A 24,803-nucleotide genomic window follows, 5' to 3' on the forward strand; every position below is an offset into this window, starting at 1 on the left:
CTTCTGAAATGTTACTTTTATGAATGAATGTATGAGGTTCTAGAAACTGTATTTCATTCTTTGCTAATAACAACCTCAATGAACTGTGCAGATACTTTACCGAAGCCCCAGCTGGCAAAAAATATTAGTAAAATAATCACGAATGTAAAACTAATCAGAAAGGGTTTGAAAATTCAAAACAATCCCTCTAGCCAAAGTTTTCCTTCCAGAACTTCAGTTAGTCAAAACCATTTGAAGGTCCTGCTTCCTAAATTATGTGGTCTTTCAGCAAATGCTAATAAAACAAGATGACAAAACAGCGTGTGTCGCTTTGCATTGGATAGGAAGTGAGTGAGTGAGTGCTGGGAAGCCGGGGGAGTATTGTATGTCATCTAACACTAACATTCTTTAAGTAGGTCAAGTAGAGAAGTGATGCTCAGCCTTTTCCATAAACCTACTGATGTAATGCTGACCTACAAAACAACAGCAGCTGCTGGGATCAGGGGTCTGGACCCCATCCTTTCCTTTCCTTTTACTTTTTTAAACTTATATGCAGCTTAGTCATCCATATCATTACATCACTCTGTCATCACAGCATTAAGCATCCCAACCTTAACAGTATTGTTTTAGCTCCCTAATCTTTACCATAACCACAGCAGCTCATTTGTCTTTTTCTTCAGTTTGAACTTCATAGCTGTCCTGTCCAAACAAACACGGATTACTTTTCCATCACAGTTCTGCTTATGCATATATTTTGATTGAACTGATGTAAATACCTGTAAAGATGTTGTAAAAATCTTCATTTCTAGGTATATGGGACTGAGCCACGTTGTTTACATCTGGGTTTCATTGCTGTTGCTCTGAGAGGAAGCTCTTATCCTTTCACTTAATAACAGCCAGAGTCACAGATGCTCCAAATAACAGCAGTAGCGGGAATACTGAGCAGCAACGGGATGCTTTATTGTCCTTGCAGGTGATTAAACAGATTCTTTTTAAAATCCATTTTAGGGCCATACGGCAAGGTTTTAAGATGATAGTGGCATGCTAACACACCGTGTTCACCTACTTTTAGTTTTGAAACTGGTCTCCACCAATTTCTAAACTAATAAATTGGTCTCTGCCTTTCAGCAAGCTTTGTCTGTTTCATGTGCATCCATCTAATAGTCATAAAATTAGTCTCTAAGTTATCATTTTTATCTTTTAAAGGCAAAACGCAAAAAAGGCCAACACAGCACTGAAACAAACACAAAGAGCATATGCAATTAACATAATGATATATTCAGCACTATATAAGACTATTTTTGCATCAATAAGGTGATACCTTGTTCTTTGCGATTCCTTGGTGAGAACTAATAGCTAAAAACTTTAAGAAATTAAAAAGCAGACGTGGAAGGCCGAAAAATATGTTGTTAAGAAATAGGAGAAAAAAATCCAGCAAAGGCCTGAGAGATGCATCTGGGACTAGTTGCTCCATCTACTCTTTGTTTAAGGCTCATCAGAAATGGCCTCAGTGGAGGGATAACTGTTAAGAAACCATTCTTAAGAAGGTATGCAGGGAGAAAAGAGTGAGGTATACCAAGTTACACAAGAACTGGGTGATTAATCCAATGATGAATCCAAAATGTGAAATGCAAATCACCCTGAGTGTCCAAGGAGAAGGTCAGGACAGTGGTACAACAGTGAATGTCTACAGTAACAAATTATAAATACTTCATTACTTGAGTTGAATTTTCAACACAGAAATATCACAAATATCTGTACTTTCTACTCCTTACATTCAACTTATAATGGCACTTACAGGTTAAAGTGGGCTGGCATGATCTAGCGCAGCTTTTTTGGTTCCGATGTCCAGAAGTTGTTTCTGTGCAGATTGTTGCACAGCGTGTCTGCTAGTTAAAGGTCCAGCTGCTGTAGCTCCCAGGGAGCTAACGTCATTCAGAAATAGAGACATCTGTGAGAAAGACAGGACTAGATTTAAAGGTAAGGACTGCTCAGGGGTGCATGTCCTCATTTTGAAATCAGTTATCTGATCTGTATATGAAGTTCTGCTCGTTTAGTGTTTATAAAAAATTGCATGAATGTTGTTGGGAGTTGAGTGCAGGATAAACATGTTAGCTTGTCGTGCTATGGTGAGTTTACAGTAAGGCTTTGTGTTTGAGAGTGTGGACTGGTGGAGAGAGGTTATGGTGTTCATGGTTAGTTGGGTTACATCAAGTGTAGCAGAGATAAATTTCAGTTTAAGCTGATGATGCAAAGATTCATTCACTGACATCCACCTTTATACCAACTATATGTTGTGTAGTATAAAGACAGCATTGACGGTATACTGTCAGTGCAGAGGATGGAAATCAGAAAAGGTAGCTTATGAAGCATCTGCTTACATTTTATTTAATTCAGTTGTGTAAATCCACAAGGAGCAGCAAACCTTAGCAGCATCAGCAGCACGGGTCAGATGATCACAACCTGTACACAAACAAAAACTACTGCAGTTCTTAATGCAAATTACTGTGAGATGTGATTCCAAAAACAGTGCCAGAGAAGAAAACGTAAAAGTGGTCACATCAAATTCTGACTGACTCAAGCTTGCCCATATTTTAATAAACTCCTGCCCTTATTTCTTATTTTCCTTGCAAAGTATAAAGGAATGGGGGGTTTCTCAAGACTTTTGCACACTGTACATGCAACAACAGTGGTAATTATTTGAGTTAATTACTGTCATTCACACTACACACTTACTGATCAGTGTTTTATTGTAATTGGGGTTTTTTTTGTTTATTTTATATGCAAACCTGTATTTCCTGAACAGAACAAATTCCAAGGTACGAATGAATAGCAGACAACATGTTGAACTTGAGGCTTCCATATGCTCTCATTTAATACATTTATGTCGAAATTAGGCCCTGACCTCAGCTCATTTTGTCTCTCTCGTCCCAGTTTTCACCAGATCTGATTTCTCTTTCCCAGAATATTTTTAGCAGCGTTTGAGAGAGTACAGTTTTCTCCAGGAGTTGCAGCACCATACGATCAACTGCCAGTCGATATGGGCTGCTCATGAATATCTTGCTTAATACCTACTAAGCATGAGCTCAAAGAGCTTACTGCATATGATTTTTGTTTCTGTAATGTCTTTGTTCTTTTGTATGCTGAACAGCAGCTTATTTAGACTGGAAATTTACTGTATGAAGACTGACAATATGGAGTGAGGACAATGCTCCGAGTCACAAGCAAGTTCACTGTATATGATATGTTCAGGCCTTGTGTTTCTTCTCTGCACACCAGAACTGCTTAGTGAGGCTTAGCAGACCAGGCTGGTAACCAAAACAGAGGAGGGGAGCTGAAAACATACAACACAGTGTGCTTGGTCACTAATCACTGTGTACTAGCATCACACCCACATCTGAAGACTTCTTTCTTTCCACGCGCGTGTGAGCGAAAGGCAGAGTGTGAACAGGAGTTTAGTCAGACAATGACTGAAAAGGTGTGTGACGGTCTGAGTGTGTGCGCTTTTGTAATTGTTAAGTCTGTGGTTAGAACAAAGAGTTGTTTGTCTGAGGTTTCAGAAAGAAGTTAGAGAGGACGCTGGTTTGATTCCCAGGAGAAATGTAGTCAAAGGTAGATGAGGCAACATCGGCGTGAGGCGCTGGAAAGTAACATCAGCTAAAATCCCAGGTTTGTGCATATGTGTGTGTCTATGCTCCAGATGTGCAGCTACCCACCCCTCCAAAGGGACCTCGCCCTCATATTCAGTCATTTTAATGACAACCATATTCTCTGCTTTTGGACACACACACACAGTCCTAGTCACGCACATGCACACACACTCACACCCTTATGTTTGCCATGCATTTGACAGTGAAGCACAGCATTGTTTTATTTGGCCAAAATGGGACTCAGATGTTTTGAGCGAGTCTCATAAACAACCTGCAGCAAGCCAGCCGCCTCATCAGGCTGCATTACACAGAATCATTGGAGGAGCCCAACAGATCTGACCACTCGCTTCAAATTAAAGTAAGGATTTTTTATTAAAATCTCATATCCCCCGTCTTACTGTGGGACCCAGGATTACATGTTGCTAGCTTGTGTTCTGCTGGGAAGCCTGCAACCTATTTTGGGCCCCTATCCCAGGTTTAAAATATAAAATAATAAAAAAATAAAAACCTGGGAGGGGAACACAAAAGGCCAAAGAGCATTTGAGGCTTTCATGAAAAAGTCAGACCAACGGCTGATATAGCTCTGCATTCTGCATCTCCACCCTCATTTTAGTGATTTTGACTCATTGTAGCATTTTCTGTGGAGGCTGTAATAGAGACCTCCGCAGAGCTTTAATTAGTGTTTAGTGCTCTTACAGCTGGACTGTAAAGGTATAAATTAGAAGTGTGGATGTAAATACATAAATACGGTTGCCCGCTCCTTAGTTTGTGGCTATTTTATACTTTTCATTTAGTTTGTCACAGAGCTTGCAATAAACAAGCAGCAAATATAGATGTCAGAATCTTGCACACAGCTCTGCAATCCAACCTGTAATGTACTGTGGTGTGGTTTAAATACATACAAATACAATACTGCTAAATACAGAATCTGCAGCTGACAATGCTTCCCCTCACTGAGCATCATCTGAAAGAATTACTAACTTGCAGTGTTACTGTATTGCACAGCTTGGATTACTTTGATAATGAAGATCCAGTTCTTAACCAAAATTGGTGACACTGACTGTATAAAGAAGACAGACATAGCCACTGTGATGTCACCTACTGATAAACCCCTGTTTTAATGTGAGAAAGAGGACGAGGAGAGGAGGTTGAGGTACAGATACGGAGAGCCAAAGTCAGAAACTAAAGGTTTATTTAGGTCTAGAATATTAAGTGTAATACAGCAGCCAGGGTGAGCATGAGCTAAAACATTACAAATCTCACCATAGGTGATGAATGACCCAGTTTAGGCCAAGCTTTAGCTGTCAGACCTCACGTTTCACACCAGAATACTTGACCTGGACAAGTTCATGGTCAGGTGCCCTTGCCCTAGTCCTGTGGCTGCAAAACAAGCCTGGATCATCACCACTTCATCACCGTACGTGACAGTTGGGATGAAGTGTTTTTGCTGATGTGCTGTGTTTGCTTTTCACTAAATTTGGGACTGTGCATTAAAGCCAAACATCTCCACTCTGGCCTCATTTGACATGCTAACTGAGGTCTTTAATGTATCTTTAGGCGGTTTTTTGCATTTTGCCTGAGCATGGCACAGTCTGACCTTGGGGGATATTTGCAGTTACGTCCACTCCCTGTAACATACCCCTAAATGCTCCAGAGCAGCAAACTGATGAAACCTCTGCTTTTACAGAGGTGCTGCTTACACTTTGTGTGTACTTACTGTGTAAATTAGGATGTGCTTAATTTTTCTAAGGACTGTGAAAACTTTCTTTTTCACTTGGATGTATCTTTAATTTTGGAGGTATGAAGTGAATGATTTCGATAGCTTTTTCTTGTGATGTGCTATTCTACATCTGATTTCTTTTTCTGTGTTATTGCACTACTGGAAAAAAGGTAAAAATGTCCACATTATGGCAGCAAGGGATCCAACTGGTTCCAAAAAAAAGCATGTACTTTAGTTAAGTACTTCTATATAACACAGTATCACTTGTTGCTTTTAGAACAAGACTTACCTGACTCCGTTAAATATTTGCTGTGGCGACTGGGCCATCTTATTACAGCACATGGAAACAGTGAGCAGCAATCTGTGAGTGCTTTAGGATCCCAGTGAACTGGGATATATTTTTCCAGCACAGAACAGCTTAAAGTGTATTGTTTGAAATGCAAAATTGCAATAAGTGAATGAAGAACACGCACACACAGTTTGGATCTTGGTCTCTTCATCAGGTTCTTAATCAGTTCCTCCTTATGGACTCACATACACACATAAACTCACACAAAGGTTGACCCAGAGGGGAGGAAATTGAATTAGCAGTGTGTAATGCAGCTCCTTGTGTGTGTAATCAGCGCAGGCTTAGAATACAGGACCATTGTAAGACACTGTGGTCGGTGCCTGGAGAACCAGTAACCGCTGGGGGAAGCTGGTCTTATCACCAGATATGATTATAGCTGAGGGAATGTGTGTGTGTGTGTGTGTGTGGGAGTGGTGGGGAGATTTGTGTGGGAGTCATGACTGCGTGGGGAATGTGTGTCTACATGCCTGTGATGGTGCACAAGTACACAACTTTTAAAATGATGCAAATAATAAAAAAGAAGAAGCTGAGAACTGCCCCCCCCCCCATGAGACCCAGCAATGCACTTTTTTATGATTTTTGCATCCAATGTTGCGCCAACAAAAATAATAGCGGCATTTTTTACATTCATTACAGCTAATGCTTTTGATCTGTGTACATTTTTTCTTTTGTATTTTTTCTTATAGTGTTTTTATATCCTGTGGTTAGAATAACAAAAATACATTCTTTTTTTTTGGTTTCCACTATCATTGTTCGAAGCAGGCTGCAGGCTGTTTTCCACTGTGGATGTCATTGTTTTTCAATGTCTGTTAATTATTTTTGTGCTGGTATTTTGCCTCCTCCTGATATAGTGTTTCCTGCTATTGTCTTTTTCTACCAGGCTAGCTGCCTCTGGACTTGAGCCAGCCAGTCCCTCCTACCTTAAAATACACAAGCACACATACACACACATCATGACCATGAGTGCGCACACACACACACACACACGCACACACACACACACACACACACACACACACACACATTCTCTGTCTCTGCCCTCCCTCTGCTCTCCCTTCCTCCTCTTGGCACTTGAGAGAAAACACAAGAAGTCAGTGATACGGCAAAACCAACTGTGTGTGTGTGTGTGTGAGGGAGGGAGCGAGGGAGGGAGAGAGTCCACCAGTCAGCTCAGAGGGGTTAATCTCTCTCTCTCTTTCTCGCTCTCTCTCCCTCAGTCTCTCCCTCCCTCTGTTGCCTTTTGTTGCGGCCCCTCACTTTCTCAACTCTTGGACAGAGGGAACTGATACTGTGCCTGTGCATGTGTGTTTGTGTGTGTGTGTGTGTGTGATGTTGGAGAATCCTCACCACTTTCTGGAACTGTACATGAACATGACTGATGGGACTTTGTAAAGCACTCCTCGCGCTGAATGTTTACAAGGCAGACTGGTAAGGCAGTCCTGTTCTTGGGAAAGCTGTCTGATTTCATGCAAATGCAAAAGTGTCCGTGTGTCTATATGTGTGTGTATGCGTGTGTGTTTTTGGGTCTGCGTGTGGGGAAATGCTGTCAGCAATCCAGCAGGTTATTTGCAAATGTGTGGTGTGTTTCTGCGTTTTTTGAGCTTTGCGAATTTTTTTTTTTATGTTTTCAAGATATAAAAACGCTTGCAGAAGGTTCCTCTGTCTCTTTGCTTTTCTTTCATTCCACCTCCTCTCCGTATCCCCCTCTTTCTGCCCGGCCCAACTTACTCAAGTTACCGGCTTCCTCCTGTTGTTATGAGCCCCGTGGTTTCTCTGCAGTACTCTGAGGGCGCTCCCACGCTCTCTTAAAGAGAAAGAAAGGAAGGGAAACGGCGATAACTATTTCAGAGCCACAAAAGAAGTGGGAGAAGCATGGTATGGTTTTGCTCCACGTCTCTCTCTCTGCACCTCCGCGCAAGCTTTTGTCCCTTTTATCACTGAGCAACTTGGAAAAATGGATCTTCCTTTTGCACTGGTTGCTTACTTTTTTTTCTGGACAAAAGTTTTCTCTTTTCTTCCAAGGTGGTGGGGTAGTGAGAAAATTGGAAACAGAGCCACCCACAGTGGAAGTGAGTCAGCCCGGCATTTAGTGGTGTGTTGACTTTGGAAATGGCAGGGATTGGGGGCGGTGGTGGTGCTAGTGCAGGGGGACAGAAGAAGTTGTCAGAAAAAGAAAAAAATAGAGAAAGAGAAGAAAAACAAAAAGTGTCAATTTGTTCATATTTTCTGGGGAGAGTCCCAGAATCTGTGCAAAGTGGGAGCTGAGTTGTGGATAACAGGCATTATAGGGAAATGAATAAGTTAGGAGAGGAGAGGAGAGGAGAGGAGAGGAGAGGAGAAGGGGCTGGGGAGAAGGGGAGCGGCTTGTGTCCATCTGGGACAATCCCAAGTGCTGAAAGCTTCCCCACCCTGATCCCAAACATCTCTCTCCCCCTTCACTCCCTCTGTCTTTCTCATTGTCTCTCTCCTGCTCCTTCACCATAAAATGCAAGTGGATACATTTTGACTTCAGTCTGTGGAAGGCATCCAACTTGTTGCATTTACAGACACATGCTGCTATCATTTTCCTTCTGCCTTTTCTTTCTTTAAATAGCCTTTGTCACCTCCTGCCTCTGTTTTCTTCTCTGCTTCCCTGTGGATAAACTGCCAGCATGTTAGATGTAACATGACAACATAAAACTAAGAAAATGGGGAAGCCCTGCTGCATTTTTGAATTGCATGTTGCATAATATAGAACAGTATCAATGCATTGTGGAAGAAGCACAGGCAAAGCACAGACTGTGCAACATTGTGATTCAGTCACAGCGAGTCACGGCCAAAGGCTATTGTTTTGTCCCATGGGAGAGATTATGGCTGACAAATGGTTAACAAAGCAGCCAAAAAGCTGATATCACAAAAAAAATAATAAAGAAATTTGATTTGTCCATCAGCAGTGCCTTACAAGCCAGTAACAGACATTTTACACACGTTCTCCTCTTTCTCATCACTCACCACCTTTAAATATTTACTGCTTTCAAAGTCATTTAATGCCAGAATGTAACCCTGGAGAACATAAGCCACAACCCAGTCAGTCTCTTCAGTCCTCTCCCATTGTTTAGCCTGCATGACCTTCCTCCAGCTCCTCTTCCTCCTCCTCTTCCTCTTCCCTCCCTGCTCTGCCTTCCTCCCTCTGCTCTGCCTGGATACCCAGCGATAAGGGGACAGCGACGGTAGCACTTCCTCTCGCCACAGGAAGCAGGAAGTGTTGATTTCCACCACAGCCTCCCTGGGCAAACTCTGCACTGAGTCCACTGGGATCCTCACTCGCACTCTCAGCCGTATCGCAGCGAGCCTGGGATACAGGCAAAGAAGTGCATGTGTTGTGATTGGAAGCTGTCTGCTCACAATGACCCCAGTATGCATTTGCTTCGCAGCTGTGCCTCCTGACTGATTTTCATGGGAAAGCACCTGGGAAGCAGCCTGGTTTGCGTCTCTTTGACCTCAGGCTTGGCTTGCAGGTCACAGGATGATTGGCTAATTATTTCCCTAATCACGCTGCATGTTTTGTTATCACCCTCTGTGGCCACTGATGTGGATGGAGGCGCTGTTGAGCTTAAAAAAACACAAACAACCATTCATCAGCTAATGGATTCCAGTTACGCTGGTGGGTGGGAGGGCTGGGTGTGAGCCAGAGAGAGAGAGGGAGAAAGAGGTGACATAAAGAGAAAGTGGGGGAAGACAAAAAGTTGTGCATCAGGGCAGAAACGATACCTGAAGGGTTATTTTTCCGTTTTCTTACTCGTTTTTGTTCTGATTATGTTAAGATTATTATGATGTTATGATATCTTTGTGTGTGCGTGTTTTAAATTTGCACTGCCAAGTGAGGTCATGACTTCTTTTTTTAAAGGTTGCTTGAACAACATCTTCACTAACTGAAAACAAGGTAAAGAGGGAAAGACAGATGGACACAGCAGCAATACTGAGAAAATTATATTTGATTTGGGAAAGTATTGGCATCAAATAATCCCAGACCCACTCAGTTGGGTTTTTTAAAAACTTGTTCCAAGATAGTATTAGGAGGATATTATTTTTCAGCGAGTGACGCACATGGCCAGAAAAACAAGTGGAATTATTTTGAATTCTGAATCAAGGATTTGTAAGAGAAAGCAGGAACACAGCGGGCGGAGGGAGGTTTGGAGTCTTCACACACCCCCATTCTCTGCTGCCTGTTGGAGCGGGGGGGCTGGGAGGAGGAGTTGGCCGTCCGATTGGGGTCTGGAAAGTGGGGCCTCCCTGCTGCTGCCGAGTCGGGGCGGTCTGCTTCTCTCCACCTCAGGGAAAAGGGTAACACTACCTGGGTCTGGGTGCAGTTTCCCCCTCCAGGGGCAAGGGTACCTAGACCTGGGGCTTAGAGTACGCTTGGGGAGTGTGATTGTGTGTACAGTGTCTCTTTATGTCTGTCTCCATGTTGGGTGAGTGTTGAGTAATTGCATATGAGAGCATTAGGGTGGGAATGGATGTCTGTATCTGTGTGTGCCTGTTGGTTTGTGTTTATATGTCAGGTTGGGTATCAGACGCCACCTCTCTAGGGACATCTCAGGCCCTCCAAGGTATGGAGGCCTATCTCCCCCCACCACTTCCCCTGCCAGTGGCAGACGCCCTCAGACATCGGTGCGTTGGTGGTTCTTTGTGTCCGGGGATGGGCGTCCAGATACGCACCGGCTAACTCCTGGTGGGTGCTTGTCGGGGCCTGGAGCCTGGGCTCGCTCGGGCCACTTCGGGGGTGGGGTGCCCTCGGCCTCTCGGCCTGGGGCTCGGTCACTCTGGCACAGCTGGCTGCCGACGGAGCTCCCGGGCACGTCACTGCAACCCCCCCTGGCTTCTGCTCCACGGCTGCTGAGTGACCCCTCATCTGGGACTCTCCTCAGCTCTTTCTGGGAGAGTGGCGTGGCTGCCACTCTGTTGGTCTTCCTTGGTCTCTTGTGTTCTGAGGGCCTCTGGATGTCTGGAGTTTTGATCTCCCCCATTCATGCCCTGGAGGACGGGGCTGTGGCTCCCCACACCCTCTAGCAGATCATAACATGAAGGAACCTTTTAAATACAAGCACGTTCATGCTCACAGGTGTACACATGGGTGCTCACACACACAAACTACACCCTTTTTGGCTCCTACCTTAAAGCACACTGTGCGCTGTCGATCTTACGTGCTGCACAATAATGTTTAATATTTAGTATTTACTGTTACCAGTGTTGGGTAAGTTACTTTAAAATAGTAACTTAGTTACATTACTAGTTACTTCTATCAAAAGTAACTCAGTTACTTCAAGTTACTCATTACTTTCAAAGTAACTAGTTACTAGGGAAAGTAACTTTGGTTTTACTCAGAATTCTCTTGTTAATGTGTTGCTTCCACAACTTTGCCAGTCTTCTAGCTTGCTTACTTGCCACAAGTGCACTGTGCCACCTACCAATAGAAAGGAAAAGATAATGTGCATATTTCCACGAGAGAAATCCCACGCCTGGACCGTCATTGACTGCTGCCATGATTCTAGCCTACGTCACAGCGTCATGTGCGCCTTTTACATCCAACACAAAAACTGCAGTCGTTGATTGTACTCAGAACTCAGAAATTCTGCCTTCTGAATAGGAAGATGTAGGCAACACCAGACTGCAGATGAGCTGCATACAGGGCTGGACTGGGACAAAAAATCGGCCCAGGCATTTTGACTAGAGACTGGCCTGCCATTATAGGAAAAATCATAAAGCCTTTGAATGAAAACAAACACTGTTGTGACAGTGATGTACACTGTTTTGATGGTATATATGCATCAATCTATCAATCTTTTGTTGTAAGATTTAGATAATTATTTTTTAAAAGCTAGACATTTTAAATGAGAATAAGAAAGAAAAGTATTTCTTTGTGCCCCCCTCTTCTTGTTAATGCCCCACCTGGCCCCCCTGGCAAAACTTTGCTAGATCCGCACCTGCACAGTTACCAGCTGTCAGCTACCTAAAAAAGGATCCTGGGGTTATCTGTCTCTCACAAACAGTTCATAACTTCCCTTCAACTCATTTATGTCACCTAAAAGGTAAACCTGTTTCTCCATCACCTGTTCAGCTCTGATGATTCAGTAAGGACATCTCCTGGTTTCATCTTCATGTTTCCCTCTCACCACATATCCAAACCGATATCATGACCAGCATATTTTTTGCAGCTGTGGCTCCAGCAAACATCAGCTGATACTAGAAATTAATATTAAATAAATTCTAACAACAGCTGATCAAGCTTAAACGTGCTGCTGTTGTTTAACGCGACATCGGCTGGTTTCTTTCTGGCGCAAAGTGGGCGATAAACAAACAAGAGAGCCGATCAGCTGATCATTGATCAGTTTTCATGATTGAAGTAGAAACGGGAGAGGGAGGGTGAGAATGAAAGAAGAAGAGGCAGCTGTGCAGCAAACACAGAATAACTCCAGCTTTGTGCCTTTTTCATTGTAGCTGAATTACGGGACAAACTGTTCCTTTTCACCTCAATAAGAAACGCATAATATTTTCTCTGAATACCAGACGGGACGGTTGGCAACTCTAATAACTTATGAACAAAATAAAGTTCAACATCATTAACTTCATAGCACCCACCCAGCTGTATAGAAACTCCATCATGCTAGCTAGTACGCAGTACGGAAAAAGTCAGAATAACGAAAATAAACTCCACCTAAACTTGGTTTATATCTGACCCAGATAGACTACAGGTCATAACTTCTTACCTGAAGTTCAGTTCACACTTGGACCGGCGGCCGCCTCGGGTCTCTTTTCCTTTGTCCCCTTTCCCTCCTCCACCTGCTGGCCTCCACCACTTGCTAATGTTACAGAATCTGTGGAAGCTCCGCGATAGCCACCACACGAAGTAACGAGTAACGAGCCTATCTAAATCCCAGTAACGACTAACGCGTTCCTGATTTTGGCATAATAACTAGTTACCGTGCTCGTTACCACAATAATAACGTAGTTACTGTAACGCGTTACTTAATAACGCGTTAGTCCCAACACTGACTGTTACATTCCCATAGATCATCATGATGATGTTGCTTATTATATTTCTCCTTTTTTTTTTCTTCTGCTTGTTTTCTCTTTTTTCTTTCTCAACAGGTGATCCAGGTGATTGATATATGTATTTTTTGTCTGCTTATTTTGTTGTTTTTTGTTTTTTGCCCTTTATCCCCGTCCCTCTTCCCCGCTGTTTTTCTTTCCCTCTTTCTTTCTCCTCTTTCTTTTCCCCAGTCAAGTCTGTCCCGTATTTAGCAAGTGAAAATAAAATGAAATCAACAATAAAAGGTGAATCAAGTAGACCATTATGGCAAGGCTGGGATGGTCCATTTGGTAAAGTAAATCCGTTGGCCATCTTTCTTCGCCTTTAAACAACAATTCTGAAGGCAAAAAAAAAAGAAAAGAAAAGAAAAAAGAGAGAAAGCAGGAACTGTGAAAGTCAGAGCGACTAAGTATGAAACACAACACACACAGAGTAGTGCTGCTCTGATCACTTATTTTCCAGTGTTTTCTGTGTGTGTGTCTATATATCTATGAAAATCATTCATCATCTGTCACGCAAAACCTTTGCATGGTGGAAAATGAGTTGCCTAAGTGACAGAGGTGGATGAGGTCTCATGTTACTAAACTTTACAAGCTAGAAATTTGTATAATGAGAAAAGGACACATCTACTTTTTAAATTAATTCAATTAAATTCAATTTTATTTATATACAGTGGGGCAAAAAAGTATTTAGTCAGCCACCGATTGTGCAAGTTCCCCCACTTAAAATGATGACAGAGGTCAGTAATTTGCACCAGAGGTACACTTCAACTGTGAGAGACAGAATGTGAAAAAAAAATCCATGAATTCACATGGTAGGATTTGTAAAGAATTTATTCGTAAATCAGGGTGGAAAATAAGTATTTGGTCACCTCAAACAAGGAAAATCCCTGGCTCTCACAGACCTGTAACGTCTTCTGTAAGAAGCTTTTCTGTCCCCCACTCGTTACCTGTATGAATGGCACCTGTTTGACCTCATCATCTGTATAAAAGACACCTGTCCACAGCCTCAACCAGTCAGACTCCAAACTCCGCCATGGCCAAGACCAAAGAGCTTTCGAAGGACACCAGGAAAAGAATTGTAGACCTGCACCAGACTGGGAAGAGTGAATCTACAATAGGCAAGCAGCTTGGTGTGAAAAAATCAACTGTGGGAGCAATCATCAGAAAATGGAAGACATACAAGACCACTGATAATCTCCCTCGATCTGGGGCTCCACGCAAGATCTCATCCCGTGGGGTCAAAATGATCATGAGAACGGTGAGCAAAGATCCCAGAACCACACGGGGGGACCTGGTGAATGACCTGCAGAGAGCTGGGACCAAAGTAACAAAGGTCACCATCAGTAACACACTACAACGGCAGGGAATCAAATCCCGCAGTGCCAGACGTGTTCCGCTGCTGAAGCCAGTGCATGTCCAGGCCCGTCTGAAGTTTGCCAGAGAGCACATGGATGATACAGCAGAGGATTGGGAGAATGTCATGTGGTCAGATGAAACCAAAGTAGAACTTTTTGGTATAAACTCAACTCGTCGTGTTTGGAGGAAGAAGAATACTGAGTTGCATCCCAAGAACACCATACCTACTGTGAAGCATGGGGGTGGAAACATCATGCTATGGGGCTGTTTTTCTGCCAAGGGGACAGGACGACTGATCCGTGTTAAGGACAGAATGAATGGGGCCAAGTATCGTGAGATTTTGAGCCAAAACCTCCTTCCATCAGTGAGAACTTTGAAGATGAAACGAGGCTGGGTCTTCCAACATGACAATGATCCAAAACACACCGCCCGGGCAACAAAGGAGTGGCTCCGTAAGAAGCATTTGAAAGTCCTGGAGTGGCCTAGCCAGTCTCCAGACCTCAACCCCATAGAAAATCTATGGCGGGAGTTGAAAGTCCGTGTTGCTCGGCGACAGCCCCAAAACATCACTGCTCTTGAGAAGATCTGCATGGAGGAATGGGCCAAAATACCAGCTACTGTGTGTGCAAACCTGGTAAAGACCTATAGTAAACGTTTGACCTCTGTTATTGCCAACAAAGGTTATGTTACAAAGTATTGAGTTGTATTTTTGTTATTGACCAAATACTTATTTTCCACCCTGATTTACGAATAAATTCTTTACAAATCCTACCATGTGAATTCATGGATTTTTTTTTTTCACATTCTGTCTCTCACAGTTGAAGTGTACCTCTGGTGCAAATTACTGACCTCTGTCATCATTTTAAGTGGGGGAACTTGCACAATTGGTGGCTGACTAAATACTTTTTTGCCCCACTGTAGCACCAAATCACATCAACAATCAAGCGGCTTTATATTGTAAGGCAAAGACCCTACAATGATACAGAGAAAACCCTGTCAATCAGATAACCTTGTAGCAGTCCGAGCAAGCACATGGAGAAAGTGGGATGCAAAAACTCCTTTTTAACAGGAAGAAAGCTCCGGTGGATTCAGGCTCAGGGAGGAGCAGCCATCTGCCATATACTATGACTGTCTGCACTTTCCAGATGGTGAAAAAAAAGGATAATTTGTACCTGGGATGTGGATTGATGCTAAAGGTTGTGGCGCTTGTCATTAAATTTTATGGATATTGGATTTAAAGCCTAGCATTATAACTTGGTTTTCCCCATAATTAACCACACAAGTCAGAAGGGGGGAAAAAACATTAATGAAATAAACAGAAGAGTGGCAAAGGCAGCTACTTGTGAGTTTGACTGAGGAGCTGAGTAGAAGAGAAAGCAACAATGCCATAGCAAAGGATGCTGAGACATTTGGGCGATTAGGAAACAGCGGAGATATGAACTTAAATTGCGGTCGGGTTAAGGGTCAAGAGGGGTGAGGAGGTCAGATAGAGCCCGGCTAGCTCAACTTATAACAGGATATCCTGCAAGGAAAAGCCATCTGGTTCTCCTTCTCCCTCTCCTTCTCTGTCTTAAATTCCCACAAAAGGCACAGCAGTAAGCAGAGGTATAACCTTTCCATGAAAACCCTTGAGAAAACACAAGTTCATCAGTCATCGGTGGCAGACAGCTGATGTATGTGCCTACTTCATGTTCTTCTTCTTCAGCAGAACTCGGAGCACACTGAGTGTTTTATATAAGTGTGCGATGACAGCTGTATGATGTTTTTATCCACTTGTTTCAGGGGCTTCAGCAGCTAGGAGGAATTTTCCTACAGGGGTAGCAAAGTTGATCTTATCTTAACCAGACAGTGTCTAAAAAACACAATGAATCATCCCTCTTCTCTTTCAGTCAGTCATGCCTTAAACTGATATCAACAACTTAACACTCAGAAAGAACTGTTATTCAGTCGCAGTTAAGCCCCATTTATGGAAGAGGAAACTTAATTAATGGAAATTTGTCATATATTAAAGGTATTTGTATCAGACGGCACTTGGCACTTTTATAGATGTTTTCCTTCATTTGAACCGGTGTGAACAATGACTTACAAGCGCAATCAATGCCAGAAATTGTGGGGCAATTCTAAGAAAACCAGTACTGTGGTTTGTCAAGACATCTAATAGCAGGAAACTACCGAGAGCACAAGATTTTGGTTTTGTTGCTTCAAAGGTGTCACCATCTCATTTGCTTCTTTGCCACGTGTTGTTGTGAAACCAATGAAGGGGGAAAGTCTGAAGCGCATTTGTGATAGTAAAGTATAGTATACCCTCACGGCCACTTTATTAGGCACACCTGCTCAATTCAGACATGCTCACATGGGAGCACCACAATGCATTGAGGCATGTAGACGTTGGCCAAGCCGAATTTCAACCTGAGCGTCAGAATGGGGAAGAAAGGTGATTTAAGTGACTTTGAATGTGGTGGTTGTTACCAGACATGGCTGGTGTAAGTGTTTCAGAGACTGGGCTTTTCCCACATGACCATCTCTAGGTTATACAGAGAATCGCCTGAACAAGAGAAAATATCTAGTGAGCAGGATTTCTGTGGGAGAAAATGCATCGCTGATATCAGAGGGTTAAACTTGTTCAAGCTGATAGGAAAGCAACAGTAACTCAAACTGCATCCAAGGTTTGCAGAAGAGCATCTCTGAACACACAACATGTCAAACTTTGAAGCAGATGGGCTACAGCAGCAGAAGACCACACCGGGTGCCACTTCTGTCAGCTAAGAACAGGAAACTGAGGATACAAGCAGGTTCACCAAAACCGGACCAGAAAAGATGGTCCGATGAGTCTCTGTGCAATTCAAATGATACAGTCAGAATGTGGTATAAACAACATGAAAGCACGTGTCCAATGTGCCTTCAAAGATTCAGGCTGCTGCTACAATGGTGTGGATATTTTAGTACCAATTTTGAATGCTACAGACTCTCTGGTTATTGTTGTTGACCATGTCCATCAATTTATGACCACAATGTACTCATCTTTTAATGGCGGCACATCAGTCCAGCCAACTTGAGCCTGTCCCATCTGGCACGGGGCAGCACAGTGGTACAGTGGTTAGTACGCTCACCTCAAAGCAAGGATATTGGCTCAAACCTGCTCTGTGTGGAGTTTGCATCTTCTCTCTGTGCAGCTAAAAGAAATGCATGATTCTGTGTCTGGAGATCACACTATCAATATATGTATATGGTAAAGGCATATAGTCAATCTTAACAGTAGCTTCTCACAGATGATTTGTATCTAGATGAGAGGTCTAAATGGTACATACCCTAGCAGTCTAAAAATGGATGTGACCAGACAACCACATGTGTTCTCGGGGACATTGATCTGTATCTGCATGTAAATGATGTTACTGTCTCATTCTCTGCTGCACGATGAGCTTATAGTTATGGGCCTTGGGATCTTCGAAGCTTCTTGTTCCAGATTATAAGTTGTAAACATTCAAAGACTTTTTTCTTTCTTTTTTTGTTTTTTGTTTTTAGCTTGAGCTGAAGTGGTTCAAATAACCAGGTTAAACTCTGGCTTGTTTACAACCAATTCTGTTGTTGGAGCTCCCTTTTGTTTCCACATATTTACTGTAAGCGAGGAGGATGCTACTATAACAGAAAGCAAGACCCTAATAATTCAAAATGATGCTTTAAGCATACACACAGCTGGCTTAACAAAGCCCAGGCTGACACTGCCCGAGAAACAAACCCATGCCAGCCTGTTTTGCTTATTTAACAAGGACTGCAATTATATTTGTTTAAAAAAAAAAATCAGTAACAACGCAGGATGACAGGTTACTAAAACTGTCCGGTAAACACCTCGTGACTCCATGTGATTTTTGTTTACAGGGGCTGCTTCACTTGTAATTGGGTATACTAAATCTAAACAAACTGACAAAGTTGCCACAATGCTTTGGACCCTGGTTAAATATCCGTGAGCGTGACAGCACTGTGAAAAAGATGCAGGAAAACACAGGCCAATCATAATTTACTGTATGTGCATGGCCAGAGTGTGCCAGCAGCTATTTTAGTCTATCCTGGATTGTTTTATTTTGACAGGAATCTAGAGGGGAAAAAAGATAAATACTACTTTATGATCTTCTACAGTTTCTTCAGAGAACTGCCTCATTTGCTCAAAGTGTCAGACAGACTTCAACCAACTAATTCTTCCCATTTTGTGAAAACCTTCATGTTTCCCCTTATGCAACACTTATGCCAAAGTATAGTCATTGTTCTCTCCGTTCGCTGAATCACATACTCAGCCTGATATTCTCACATTCGAGTGCGCTCTTTAAGTGGGTGACATTTTCCATATGGAAAAATTAACTTATTTTTTTCCTACCCGTGGTTAATCATGACACAAACAAGACACACAGAGAAACACAGAGGGACAGACGGAGAGTGAAACGAATGAGCGAAGGATTGAAAGCGAGAGAGGGGGAACAAGAGTAGAGCTATTTTTGGCCTGTCTGGGTGTTTCCTACACACACACGCTCACGCTTCTCAGGCTTGTTGTTGTTCAGAACGGTGGGTGTTATAAGGCTGAGTTTTGATTTGATTTGACTTTACGTTTTGAGGCTTTGTGTGTGTGTGTGTGTGTGTGTGTGTGAGAGAGCCGGCTGCTGACATCCCTGGGATTTTCTTGTGGTAGCTATGGTTTCTTGTGGTGTTTTGAATAACTTACCATAACTCCAAACATCCTCGGGCTGTTAAGGGATCCTCGGTCCTTCATCATATACTCCTCTTGTGCCGTCACCGGAGTTGACCTCAGTTCACTTTCAATCAAACCAGATCAAACGTCCAAAAGAGAGGCTGTAATTCATTTAGTCAAAACCGTCTTTCTGTTCAAGTATTTACCGCCATCCTTTGTTGCTCTGCATTAAACCTCTCACACATCTCTTAGTTTTTTTAATGGTTTTGGTAGCGCTCGGATTTTTAAAATGCTGATAAAAGTTTCTCTGCAGTTTAAAGATGCTATATGTATAGTTTGTATAGATAAATAATGCTACACGACTGGTGTGTGTGGTAATGCCTCTTAGACCGAAGTGGATGATGAGATATTGCACATAAAGCTGGAAAAAAAAGTAACACTGTTTCTTTGTTTTACCTTTCAGTGGTGGTTAGTGATGACTGCACAAATGACACTGTTGCTATTTTGCGGAAAATGCCTGTCAGCGATCCATTGTGTTTCTGTGGACTGCATATGTCACCGAAGCTTTCCATGCACCGAGTCCTTTCAGACACTGGTTCAGCCTCAGTCTTTTCACACATATCTGTAATTTCAAAGTAGAAAGATTTATATTAATTTCTTGGAACTTCCCTCACTTTGATCTTAATCAAAGGGTTTTTTTTAACGAACAAAAAATGCAAGTCCCCAGAACAAAGACATCCTATAATGTGACTGGATAAATACAGTCCACACAACATGAATAAAACCTGACAGACTTTCAAAGGTCTGTACTGTATAAAATGTATGTGTTTAGCTTATTTATGTATTAGGCTTCTGCTTGAAGATGCTAACATATACCATCCATCCATCCATATAAAACAACGGGACTAACAAACTGATGCTGGAAAAAACTTAAATATGTAAGACTCACAGCAAAATTAAGTAAATTAAGAGTAAACCTAAAATAGACTTTATAAAATAAAAACATAAATCTTTAGTAAATGATAATATATAAAAGTAACAATCTTCACAAGGGAATGTGTTCAGGATTCTTGTTTTGCCCAACTCTTAATACCCAAAGACAACCTAATTAACTAACAATAAAGAGGAAGCAAACTTCTCATGTTTAAAAAGCTTTTTAAAGTTTATATTTATTTATAAATATCTCTATATTTATCTCTTATCTCTATATCTATATTTATCTTTTTTTACGCATTTTATTCTCATATCATTAAGAGTTCTTTCAATTAAGAATGATTTTGCAATCAACGCTGTGCTATCAACCTACAGCTTGTATTTCCTAATACATGGTTTCCCATGCAGCTCATTGTTACTCACTCCTCATATGAATTGGTCCACAGCACAGCAGCTAGACCACTAACAAAAATCTGCAAACCCTGCCACTCCATATCAGCCTTGATCCCTGCTTCCCATCTCTGCTTCCAGTGAAATTCAGAATTCATATCAAAATTTTATTAGTGCACATGCCTTTTCATGGCCTTATCCCCGCTTATACAGGAGAACTGCCAAAAGCTTATTACAGCAGTCGCGCTTTACGTTTATCAGATCAAGGTCTTTCAGCTGTTCCCCATTCTGCAACCACACTTTTTAGGTTGTAGCTCCTAAAATGTGGAACAGTCTTACTCGGTGCATTAAGTCGGCTGAGTCTGTGGTTTCTTTCACATCTGCTGACATTTTTTTATAGGTTTTGCTTTTTAACATTGTGTCCTTTTTTTGTTTTAGTCTAGTCATACTGCCTTTGTATGCAGGTATGTACAGTATGTTGGGCTAGGCAGACCCATTATGACGACTGCAACATTTGTGTCTGCTCCTCCTTAACTCCTCCTAGACAAGTAATCAAGCTGGATTAAACTTATTATAGACATTGCCCAGGTTACCAGCACTGTCAACATCTAAATAGCTTTTTAAAATTAATTTTATAATTTATATCATTTGATCTTTTTTAAATGATATAAATTTGACATTCACATATATATATTATGTGAATGGTGGCTTAAAACATTAGATCTACATTATACGTATATTGTGTACATTACGTGTACTCTGTTTCTAAACTCATGTTGATAAAGTACTTTTAGTACAGTGAAACTTTGGGGTCAGAGAATTGTATTGTCATGCATATCTGTAAATAAGTGTGGAAAAAGTGGCGCTAATAATGCCTGTACCCTGATTACCAATGAATATGTAGCTTGAAAGAAGAACAATAAATATATAAATCAATTATTTAGTTATTTAGTATTTATGTACAGACATTTTTGCCACCTCATATACCTATATACAGTGATACAATGAACATAAAAAGAATAACATCGTAAATCAACGTACATGTCCGTGTTTTAATACATGAGCGAAATGAGGAAACAGTGAAAGCTCATTGTTCTAATTTCCACATCCATATTTTTACTCTTGTACTTTACCAAAATAGCTTTATATGGTTTAGAGTTCAAAATAATCCTTACGTGTCATGAATGGGTCTCAGTTTATCATCTGTCTTGAAAACAACTACTTTAAGCATCTTTTCTCTGATTGGTTGCCCCTCACAAGCTTAAATAGTAGGTGGGTGGGGCTTCTGTTTGCCTGCCTATTAAGCAGTGGTCCCCAACCCCTGTGGTCCCGTGGCCCATGGACCCGGGCCATATATCTGGCCCAGATATAGGGCTGCGAGAGTTGAGGCTCGGGTGTGAAATGTATGGTTTTCAGGGTTTTTATTGGTTTTTAGCATTTTTTTTTTTTAGCATTTTTATCATTAACTCGGTTTCCCTGGGTCTTTTTCTGTGTGTTATGAATAAATCTTCGTTTTTTTGGTACCGGTATTGGTTTTATTTTGTTTATTTATCCACGACACCTTAAAGGCCAGTCTGTGAAAATATAATCGGTCCGTGGCGCAACAAAGGTTGGGGACCGCTGATTTTAAGGACATCTCATCCCTCTAAAATTAGGACATCTGGACAATTGGAGCAGTTTGATGTCTGAGTTTTCAAATCATATCTTTTATAAAAGCTTCTTGTTTTATGCTTTGAATGTGTGGTTAATGCATTTTTTTTTGTGTGGGTGTGGGTGGGGTATTGGCAGTTTCTGGTATAACTCAGAATGCAGGTACTGAGCTTAAATTTGTGAAGAAATGCATTTCTTCCGTGTGCTCAGTTTGGTGGAACTTTAAAAAGCACGTCTGAAGGTTTCTGTCTTTATATCATGATTAGAAACTGATGATCACCAGACTAAGGCAGACTCAAACATGGTGGGGGGGGGGAAGCATTTTCAGTATGTTACACCCATATAATTTTAGCTGCTTAAATTACTAGCAAAGAGAATTCCAAAATGAAAATATGCAAACGCACACAAACACATGGCTGTGTGCATACATCTACGTCCGCAATATTCACAAAAATAAAATCCCAGTGCTTTTCCTACCAAATATTTTCCAGCCTTATTATTTTTATCCTCTTTGTTCTTGTGTTTACACAGCCCCACTAAAGATAATACATCTTTTCCTCCCCGTCTGCCCCTCCTCCTCCTCCTCTTATTACCCTCCCTCTTCTGCATCTTCCCATCTCCCTCTTGCTGTCTTCATCTGGATACCTTTCTTTGCTTCCTCCTCCTTGGTTTTTCTTCATTCCCATCATCCTCTTCTGTTTTCTCTCCCTCAGCTCCTTCGCTCTTCTCCTGCAGCATTCCTTACATTCCTGTTGGCTTCATAAGGGGAAGGACCCCGCTGGCAGACCAAGGCCAAACATTATTACAGTGCTCCCAGCCTCTCTCTGTCGCTCTCTCTGTTTCTCTCATCCTATCTGTCTTATTTTTTTCCCCTCGCTTATCTCCTAAACCACTCTGCTCAGGTCCTCTTATCCTCTTCCTGACTTTCCTTTAACTTTTTAATCCCTTCCCTTCAACATTCACTCCTTTATTCATTTTCTCTTAAGCCTCCACTAATTCCATTTTACTGATAGTATCTGTAAGCTCGGACTTTAACTATGTTAAACCAGTTTACTGAGACTGCTGTCTCTCATAATTAGTGGAAATAAGGGTTATACCATTCCCTCTTATGCAAAACAGACTCATTTGTGTTTATACCAGAGCATGTGCTGTTTTTTAACGACACACTGTCTGCACATGGTAGATCAAGTATCAGACACAGATGCTCACAGCAAAGGCTCCCCCAAGTTACCCAACGCACACATACACACAAACAGACATCCACTTTACCTGTAAAGTAGATGACATTTAAAGCATCCTAAATGAATTTAATCAGTTGAATTTAATTTTGTGAGGATTCCAGTTTAGTTTTGCACATTCTTTATTTTTTTATTGTTGTTTTTGTGAAGAATCACTTCTTGTGTCAAATGTTGTTGCTTTAGCAATAGCACATCCCTGCAGGTGGGAGGCAACTTTGTAGCACACATTTGACCACATCCTGCCCCATATACTAAACTGACAAAAAAAAGAGCCGTACGTCAAACTTTTCTGTGTCATTTCAAATTAATTTACATCTTAAAGGATGACTGATCATGTTTCTAAAAAAAAAAACCCAACCTGATGTGCATTGCATCATTTTTCTGCACTGTCTTCATAGCTGTGTTATCCCCTGTTGTATCTTAAGAAGATAACATGGATTGTTTGATTTCTTACAAAATCTTTAATACATGCGATGAGTTTTACAAAAATGTGAAATCATTTTGATTTGAAAATCTCAGGAATCAAAGCATAGCACACTGAAATAGACGCCAGTTCCTATTATTGTTTGTGAAAAATACCAAGTGACCAATGCTGGACAGAGTGTGTATGCATATGTATGTATTCCTCTCTCCCTGTGGGCGGTTGCCTGCTGCGCTGCTTTTCTGTCACCCTGTGGTTTGGTTATTTTCAGCTCGAAACCGGATGTGATTCAGACTGCATGCTAGATTGTGTAATTGAATGGACTAACCACATATACACACACACACTTTTTGAAAGCGCACAATCGCATAAACGATGCAAACACAAACACACAGGACACAACCCTCTCTCACACACACCGTTATATCGTTAGATACACCCACACACTGAGGGTTTCTGGGAACAGTGCTGGGTTCCCCCTATTCAAAGAGCCACCCGAGGGTGAGCGAGCGGACGATGAAGCACCACCAGCAGCAGACAGAGCGCTCGTTTCTTGGTTTCAATATTGGTCTTAAACATCAGTTGTTGACCTGGCTTACGCCGAGATCGGAAAAAAGGATAAAACGCTTGCACACACTCGTGCTCTGTGGAAACAAAAAGGACGGTTAAAAGTGGGGAAAAACATTGTGAAGTGCTTGTGAAACTTATTATAAATGTCAGTTTCTGACTCAAAATTTTTTTTTAAACGGTACTCTACAGATGGTGCAGAATTAAGAAGAGTGAGAAAAACAGGGAGTAGATAGCGTCTCCAAGCACCTCCGCCATGCATGAAGACATTCCCTGCGGCCTTATTTTAAAAAATAAATAAATAAATAATTCAAACTAATTTCTAGCAGTTTGCTGTATTAGTTTATGTTTTAAAATATCTTCTAAATGTGAATGTTTAACAGGAAGTTCTGGGAGGAAGTTTGTTTTGCAGGTACAAACAGAGGTTTGATTTTTATGGTGCTACTCAGGAGAAATTACAGATTTGCAATTAATTGTAGAAAAGGGCCAGAGAGGTTTACTGAATCATGCAGACCACAGTGGAGTGGTTGTGACGCGAGGATGTGTGCGATTCACTGTCAGTGGCCTCTACCAGAAAACTGCCTCTTGATTCTAGGAAGACTTTGGGCTATAAGATTTGACAAGGCAATGTTCCTGCGTCACGCAGGCTTCCACAGCAGCGTGTTGTACTGCAAGTGTGTGCGCTTGAAAACTGACAGGATGCTCTACTTCCTTGGTGGTCTGAAAATGTCAAGAACAAATGTGTATCTGCACATCTGAACATTGCACAGAACTTAGTGTCTTTAATCTCTGAAAAAAAAA

The 24,803-nt window shown here is 41.7% G+C and overlaps 1 protein-coding gene across 1 annotated transcript in view; it reads left to right on the forward strand.

Annotated features, from left to right (window-relative positions):
• The first annotated feature begins 6,973 nt into the window (after positions 1–6,973).
• The window catches only part of hdac7a (histone deacetylase 7a), a 59,160-nt gene continuing 41,330 nt past the window's right edge, over positions 6,974–24,803 (forward strand). Inside the window, exon 1 of the mRNA XM_035905517.2 lies at positions 6,974–7,126. Coding sequence (XP_035761410.2) covers positions 7,108–7,126 — 19 coding nt within the window. The 5' untranslated portion in view covers positions 6,974–7,107. The remainder of the gene's footprint in view (positions 7,127–24,803) is intronic.

This window comes from Neolamprologus brichardi, chromosome 20 (genome assembly GCF_056152115.1).
Source record: "Neolamprologus brichardi isolate AB-2024 chromosome 20, ASM5615211v1, whole genome shotgun sequence".
Lineage (NCBI taxonomy): Eukaryota > Metazoa > Chordata > Actinopteri > Cichliformes > Cichlidae > Neolamprologus > Neolamprologus brichardi.